The sequence below is a fragment of the Elgaria multicarinata genome, chromosome 3, assembly GCF_023053635.1.
Source record: "Elgaria multicarinata webbii isolate HBS135686 ecotype San Diego chromosome 3, rElgMul1.1.pri, whole genome shotgun sequence".
NCBI classification, from domain to species: domain Eukaryota; kingdom Metazoa; phylum Chordata; class Lepidosauria; order Squamata; family Anguidae; genus Elgaria; species Elgaria multicarinata.
The window spans coordinates 158361155-158369464 of NC_086173.1; the positions used below are offsets into that span (position 1 = coordinate 158361155).

Genomic DNA, 8310 nt, shown 5'->3' on the forward strand with positions numbered 1-8310 from the left:
CTCTGGGAGGATCGAGAAGAGATCCTGGCCCTCCTCTCTGTGGAACACATAAACAATTCATATGTAATTATTCTCTCTTTCAAAAATCCAATATTCAATGAATTCATCCACCCTTTAGAAGCTTCTTTTACACAATTACATTCCTATGTATATTTTGTTAAAGCTGAGGCTCCTTATAAACATTCACATAGTTAGTCATTTGTAAGTATGCCCTCTTCTTTGGTTACACTAATAACCAGTCAATTCCTCAACTCAAGCATTGCCCACACTGAGAACATTGGTATGGTGTCTCTCAAGAATGAATTCTCTAACGGTTTCTCAGACTGTGAGTCCTCCTGGAGCATTCTCCACACTCAAGGCATTATAAGTAGTTTGTCTCCAGAATGAATCCTCTGATGTCTCTTCAACTTGTCTCCCTTACTGAAGCACCTCCCACACTGAGAACATTTGTATGGTTTCTCTCCAGTATGAGTTCTGTGATGGATCTTCAAAACGCCTTGCTGAGTGAAGCCTTTCCCACACTCAGGACATTTGTATGGTTTCTCTCCAGTATGAGTTCTCTGATGTTTCCTGAAACTGGTGTTCACGCTGAAGCACTTCCCACACTGAGAACATTTGTATGGTTTCTCCCCAGTATGAGTTCTGTGATGGGTCTTCAAAACGCTTTGCTGAGTGAAGCCTTTCCCACACTCAGGGCATTTGTATGGTTTCTCCCCAGTATGAGTTCTCTGATGTGCCTTCAAATTGCCTCCCTCTCTGAAGCCTTTCCCACACTCAGGGCATTTGTATGGTTTCTCTCCAGTATGAGTTCTCTGATGTCTCTTCAACGTGCCTCCCTCTCTGAAGCCTTTCCCACACTCAGGGCATTTGTATGGTTTCTCTCCAGTATGAATTCTCTGATGCATCTTCAACGTGCTTCTCTCTCCGAAGCCTTTCCCACACTCAAGGCATTTGTATGGTTTCTCTCCAGTATGAGTTCTCTGATGTGTCTTCAATGTGCTTCCATCTATGAAGCCTTTCCCACACTCAGGGCATTTGTACGGTTTCTCTCCAGAATGAAGTTTCTGATGTCTCTTGAAATTTTCTTTCTCTCTTAAGCACTTCCCACACTGAGAACATTTGTACGGTTTCTCTCCAGTATGAGTTCTCTGATGTTTCTTCAACTTGCTTCTCTCTGTGAAGCATTTCCCACACAGAGGACATTTGTATGGTTTCTCTCCAGAATGAATTCTCTGGTGTCTTCTCACACTGCCTCTATAACTGAAGCACTTCTCACACTGAGAACATTTGTATGGTTTCATTCTAGTATCAATTTTCTCATGTCTAGCGAATATTTCCCCAGACTCAGGATCTTCACGTACCCTCTCTCCAGTATGAAGCTGCTCATGGTTCATCAATTCTTCTCTCTGGTGGAAACATTTGCTACAATGAGAACATTCATATGGCTTCCCCCCACTTTGAATTTCTTGATTATGCTTTAGTGACTTTGTATAAATAAAGTTCTGTACACACTCAGTAGAGATTTGAGATTTCTCTTCTGGGTGGTTAATCTGAAGTCGATTCAAATTACCCTCGTTGCCATTCTCAGAAAATTCAGATTGACACCTTCCTTTAATTGTTTGTTGATGCTGATCGAAGCATGGATTTCGCTGGAGATTTTCATCTGTCATGGGGCATTCGTCCTGATCCTCCGCAGTATCTATCACATCAGGTTGTAACTTGTAGCGATATCTTCTACCGTACTTGGAGAACATGGGCATGTTGTCCCTTGTGCGTCCTTTGGAAGGGGGCCTAAACGCAGCTGTAAGATCTTCCGTGACTTTATGACATTCCTTCTCTCTTCCCTCTGTGTCGGTCTCCTGACCCTCTTCGGACTTGCATCTTTCTTTGTGCATCTCAGCTGTCTCCATCACATTCTCTTGGCCCATCTGTGATGCTTTCCCAGTCATATCCTGTGGCTCCTTTTCTCCATACTGACAATCCTCCATCTTGACCTTGCTTCCGTTATTGTCGCCTGTGGAAATGGAAAAAGAAATGGTGCTCTTTCTCTGCCGAGCTCTTTTGCCTGACTCTTCCTTCTAAGGCATCTCTCTCTCTCTGCTGCATCCGGGTCTCTTTTATTTCTGTAATCCTTTCAACCCCCTCCAATATTCTTAAATTGTAAGATAACTGGAGCATAAGATCAGGCAAATATTAGATAAATTAATTTAAAATATTAATTACAAATAAAGGGTGGGGAGATTATGTTCTCGGTGAAAGGAGCCAGGACCATTTCAGTATTGTGAGGCCTGTGATAATACAGAGAAAGCTGTACCCAATGGTGCCCCTCTGCCAGCGGAAGCCATACCAGTGGCAGGACGGAATTTCCCTTCATCCTACAGCACATCACCCACATCTGCTCTACACAGTTGGGAGACCCCCTAATGCCAATTCCCAGGCTTGCATTGGAGCTACTTCTGATTAAAACCCGGTTTAGGTCTTGTGTTTCCCCCCAGATATATATGTATTTGGAATTCAAACGAGGACCATGCTTTAAGGCAATCAACGCTTTGGAACTGCTCTTTCTATCCACTCTTCTTAGTTCTTAAAATAACAAATGGCCTCAGTTATTCTTTCCTGCCTTGATGGGACTAGAGCAAAAGAGCTCCTTACCTGAAGGCTCTACGTTCCCCCCGTCCTCCTGCAGGACTTGCCAGACTGTGGTCTGTTGGGCTGGCCGGGGCAAACTCCGGCTGACGATCTGCAAACACAGGCGACTTCCACGGACATCCATCTCTTCCTGCAGGGAGGAAAACAGGCAGAAGGAAGGACACTATGGCAAAACCCCAAACAATTAATTCCACAAATATCAGTCCATGGATATACATTCCGTGAAATGAATTAATGGTGAAACCTGCCCCGTGCCACCCAAACATGTATAATTATTGTTTTAGAGACAGTACTGGAACCACGAGCATCCCCGATCCTTTAGGTGGAGTGAAACCTCAATCCGTATTGTCCGGATTGAGTCTCAGTTTATTGGCTCTCATCCAGTCCATTACTGGGCTCAGGCACTGATTCAGAAGAGCTACTGCCTCACCTGGGTTTGATGAAAAGGAGATGTAGAGCTGGGTGTCAACCGCATATATTCAGTTAAACGAATGGGGAAAACTGCCCCATCCCACCCGAACATTTGTAATTATTGTTTTAGAGATAAACCTGAGAAAAGAGGTGGCTGGTTGCAGCATTTCGCTTCCGCCTCTGGTCGCAACCCCATTGATCCCTGGGAGATCAGGGCTCTGCAGGCCTTCTCCCAGCTGCTTGGAAATGAGAACATCCCATCGGCGAAGTTCCTCAAACCACATGGACATCCATTTCAGCATCTGTGTGACCCTGAATCACCAGAATGTCGCCTACCTCTTTCACACCAGTTTGGTCCATTTCTTGTTCTTCAGGAAGAAGTGAAGAATTTGAAAAGCTGGGGAATTGGCTTCTACTGCCTGGGAAGGACAGAAGGAGGATTTTACTAAGGGAAGCAGCCCCTTCTTTCCTTTGTGCTTAGGATAGCCAGGGTTATTATTTTACTTATAATAATAATGGTCTTCGGCAGCCACAGACCATTATTATTATAAGTAAAATGAATGGACTTTGGACCAACAGGTCATTGACCAGGTTTGCTCATTTAGATATCTGGGCATTCTCTTTAGTGAGTCCCATGGAAAGGGTACAGGGAGGCAGCGAAATTGAAAGCACAAAAAACTTTGGGGCTCTAAAGAAGTTTTATTATAATAAAGGGGGAGAGTTGATCGAATCTGCCCTAAAAATCTTTAACACCAAAGTAATAACACAGCTGCTTTATGTTCTCTTTCTCCTTAGCGATACCAACAGTTATGTCACTCATAAAGTGGCCCTGTTTGCACTGGCAGAGAAAAAGATTAGCAAGAGAGAACTAGATAAAATTGCTATAAACTGCCATGGAGACTCAGAGTGCTGAGCGAAATGAGAGCTTTAGACATAGTAAATTTAAGGTTGTCTGTATGGTTCTCTTGGTTATTTGAAACTACTGTGTCCTTTTATAACTGTATGCTTTCCTATGGATGTATTTGTCATGGCCTTCGGCTAGCACAATAAACTGATAATGGTGATGATGATGATGATGATGGTGATGATGATGATGATGAACTTATAATAAAACGGGCCATCCAAAGCACTGAAATGCCAAGCGGTAGAAAATAGTTTTAAAAGCCCACCTAAAATTAAACATTGAATGAGCCAATCTAATCTCCCTAAGGAGGAAGTTCCTTTAAGTGTTGCAGACACGAGGGGATTTTGGCACAGACAGCCTGTAATTCAGCAGTAGGAAAGAGATGCCTCTGCTGAAATTCCCTTTTCCTTGCAACTGCTGAAGGCTCAGAAGTCCTGCCTCCCTTTTCGCCTCCTCATCACCCAGGAGGAAATCTCTCTCGGTGCTCCTTGCTCAGCCTTTTTTACATACTGTTGTTTTATACTGTTGTTTTTTTTATATTTTTGATGGTTTAAAATTTTGCATGCTTTTTTAATGTTCACTGTTTTTAACTTCTGTAAACTGCCCAGAGAGCTTCGGCTATGGGGCGGTATATAAATTTAATAAATAAATAAAATAAATAAACAGCTGCTTCCATTGCACAATCTATGTGCAGCTAAGTTGTTCTAGTGAACTCCCTTTTGATGTAGCAGCTCAGCTCTCACACAATGTTTTGCAATAATAGGCTGACCATATGAAAAGGAGGACAGGGCTCCTGTATCTTTAACCGTTTTATGGAAAACGGAATTTCTACAGGTGTCATTTGTATGTGTGCAAATGTGCAAACCTGGTGACATTTGCTGTTCATCACAACAGTTAAAGCTGCAAGTGTCCTGCCCTCTTTTAAATCTGATCACAGTATAGCTGCAGTATGGCTCCTGAAGCTTTAACTGTTGTGATGAAGAGGGAATTTCACCAGGTGCTGCAGGAATACAAATGACACCTGCTGAAATTCCCTTTCCTATGCAACTGTTAAAGATACAGGAGCCCTGTCCTCCTTTTCATAGGGTCACCCTAGCAATAATCTTTCTTAGGAGCTGGTCCTCCTTTTTAATCTGATCTAGTCTAAGTATCCCACAAATACCAATGTAGCATCACCCTTTTGCTCAGGTTCTTTGTAGATCTCTCCCTTCACAGGATCTGACAGTTCTTCAAACTCCTCCTTCAGCGGCCCCTGAAACAGGCAGGATGATTCTACTCAGAACAGAGGGCAAGAAACACTTTCTGCTCATCTGGGTAAAAATGGTTTATCTGCGTTTTAATTCATTGAATATAGTATTTGCTGCTTCAAAACATGCAGCACTAAGGCAGGATATATCTAGAGTCACTGAAATATTAGTAACAACAACAACAGGTATATTGTAAAGGCAGGTATTGTATGTGGCAATACATTACAATGGGGGAAGTTTCTACAATTGTACAACTTCTAAAAACAATGAAAAGGCTCTGATTTAAATTGGCATTCAGTGTCCAAAGTTCAGCTTGTTATTAGCTAGGTTTGATCAATTCTGCCCATATTTAACTGAATAAATGGAGATGCTTCCAGCTACCTTATGTACATCCTACATCCTTTCTTAGATTCTAGGAATAAAATATTGAAACCTCACCTGCAACTTCTCTCCCTTTGCCTCTTGCTGGCTCATCAGGAAGTCTTCGGCCAGGGCCACAGCCTGGGAGCAGGTGTCCGGCCCTCCTGCCCGGATCCAGCCCTGGAGGTCCACTGGCAGGCTGGCCAGGAACTGCTCCAGGATCAGCAGCTCCAGGATCTGCTCCTTGCTGTGTCTCTCCGGCTTCAGCCACTGCCGGCAAAGCTCCTGGACTTGGCTGTGAATCCTTCGGGGGTCTCTGACCTCCTGGCAGTAGAATTGCCTGAAGTGCTGGCGCTGCGCCTCCATCCTCAGGGCTTCCCCTCGCAAGATGGCCGCCTTCACTTTCCCATAATCCTCCTGATCTCTGGCTTCCAGGCTGCCAAAGGCCTCTTCTGCTTCTCCACTCAGGGCTGGCAGGAGCCGGGCCGCCCACTCTCCTCTCGGCCACCGGAAGGCCTTGGCCACTTGCTCAAAGGAGGCCAGAAAGGACTTGGAGTCATCCCACAGCTCCATCTCTGACATCCCTGGGCTTCCCCATGTTGTGTGAAGGGGCTGCAGTGTCCTCAGGAACTCCTGCCATTGGGCTTCCCAGCGCTCTTGCATCCCCCTGGATGGTTCCGCATTGCCCTCTTGCGATGTGTCCCATCCTGGTCGTTCTGTCGCATATTCCGGCTGAACTGGACTGGAGGCTTTTCCGGCTCTGCCTGGTCCTTCTTCTAGTTGTGGGCCTGCCGGTTTCCCCCCCTTCATCGCTTTCTCTTCTAGCTCTACCCTCTCAGATCTAGAGTTAGAGTATTTCCAAATTAGACATTTTTAGTGGAATATCTTAGACATCACCAATATTTAACAGTTTAAAAAACTGAATTACTGTATTTAAAATCAAATAAAGGATGACACCGGACCAGAAGTTCATAATGAAAAGAATATTTGCAACTAAAGTCACACATTCACTCCAAACAAGATGCTGCTTTAAGATCATAACATGACGATAATTATTCAAGTAATAACACACATAAATTTTTTTTCAGAGTTCCTTATATATGGGTCGAAGTGAGATAGACAGACAGACAAAATTACTATTACCTATGGTAAACCTGATGAAATTCCCTCTTCATCACAACAGTTAAAGTGCAGGAGCTATACTAGATTGTTGGGTGACCATATGAAACGGAGGACAGGGCTCCTGTATCTTTAACAGTTGCACAAAAAAAGGAATTTCAACAGGTGTCATTTGTATATATGGAGACCCTGTAAAATTTCCTCTTCATTGCAACAGTTAAAGCTGCATGTGCCCTACCCTCTTTTAAATCTGGTCACTCTAATATAGCTCCTGCAGCTTTAACTGGTGTGATGAAGAGGAAATTTCACCAGGTTCTCTATATATACAAATGACACCTGCTGAAATTCCTTTTTTAATACAACTGTTAAAGATACAGGAGCCCTGTCCTCCTTTTCATAGGGTCACCCTATAGTAAAGTACCAAGCAGAGAGAAGCTGCTCAAAAAACAAAGGGACATGAAACTAGCTTACCATAACTTCCTGCCTGGCATTTTTTCTCATTTTTGTGTTAAATCTGACAAATCTGTCTACACTTCCACCGTGCAAGGTAGGACAGGCTGCAAGACGCATTTTGTCTCTGCTCCCCAAAAGTAGTGCTTCAACCACCCCGGTGCCTTTCCAATATCCCTTCAGATGCCCACGGAAGGTCAGGATGGGGGTTATTATATAGAGGGAGAAGGATGGGCCCCATTTCAGAACTTTCTTTAACCTCTTTAACAGCCTAAGGAGCAGGTTTGCCAGGCAGCCCAGCGCACGGAGAGGCCGGAATCCAGGCGAAACTAGAGAGCCAAATCAACTCCAATGTATTTCTTAAACAACCAAGATAAGAGAAGTTGCTCAAAATATAAAAATGAAAATCAAACTAACTGACGATAACTTGCTGACTAGAGCCTGAAGAGTTACTCACCTGCGCAGCTTACACCGGGGCGTCCTCTTGGGCCTCCAGGGCTTGGCAGAGTTTGGGCTCCGATTCTTTGCCCACCAGCAGAAACACAAAAGTCCTTCCAGGGTTCCCAGGGAGGGCAATTCAAACTGACCAATCAAGATCCTTGGGGGACGGGATCCTCCGGATAAGCTCTACTTCATAAACTGGTTTATGGGGGAGGGACAGTGAAGCCGGAGAGGCAGCCCGGAAGGCAAAGAGATGTAAATCTGGGCACTTTGGCTGATCCTTCGTGCACTTCCTTGGAGTGAATCTCACTGAAAGTCTTTTGGGCTCAAGCTGCACGAAGCCAGGAAATGGGAAGCTAAGGTTTAACAGCCATCCCCCATGATCAGAAATGTTGTGCAAAATCACACATTTGCTTTCAACTTACTCACATGTCTCCTTGGTCTTTCAGGCCTAACTCTAGATGGGGAAGATGGAGGGTCTGGAACTAATAAATGAGATGCCTGCTGCATCAGACCTTCATCTAGCCCAGCACTCTGTTCACGCAGTGGCCAAAGTACTGCTCATGGGAAACCCACAAGCAGGACATGAGGGCAACAGAACCCTCCCACCCATGTTCCACAGCAACTGATATACATAGATGACAACGTGACCCACAGGGGTATTGCCTTTTGAGCTAAACATCATCGCTTAGTGTGTCGTGTGAACTGTTCCTAACCATGGAGGCCACC

General features: G+C 44.4%; 1 protein-coding gene across 1 annotated transcript; it reads right to left on the bottom strand.

Moving 5' to 3' along the window:
• Positions 1 to 353: 353 nt before the first annotated feature.
• LOC134395634 (zinc finger protein 345-like) lies at positions 354 to 6381 on the bottom strand. Its single transcript, XM_063121791.1, has 5 exons — positions 5650 to 6381; positions 5127 to 5216; positions 2653 to 2779; positions 1362 to 2014; positions 354 to 1211 (listed from the first exon to the last, which is right to left on the bottom strand). The coding sequence occupies exons 1-5, from the start codon at positions 6379 to 6381 to the stop codon at positions 354 to 356; spliced, it is 2460 nt and encodes an 819-aa protein (XP_062977861.1).
• Between the last annotated feature and the right edge of the window lie 1929 nt (positions 6382 to 8310).

Excerpts from the sequence above, each read along its gene's own strand:
- LOC134395634 (XM_063121791.1), bottom strand. The coding sequence starts at position 6,381 with ATGAAGGGGGGGAAACCGGCAGGCCCACAACTAGAAGAAGGACCAGGC. Across the intron at positions 5,217-5,649 it reads CAAAGGGAGAGAAGTTGCAG|GGGCCGCTGAAGGAGGAGTT; the intron begins GTGAGGTTTCAA and ends TGCCTGTTTCAG. Across the intron at positions 1,212-1,361 it reads AGCTTCATACTGGAGAGAGG|CCATACAAATGTCCTCTGTG; the intron begins GTACGTGAAGAT and ends TCTGGAGAGAAA.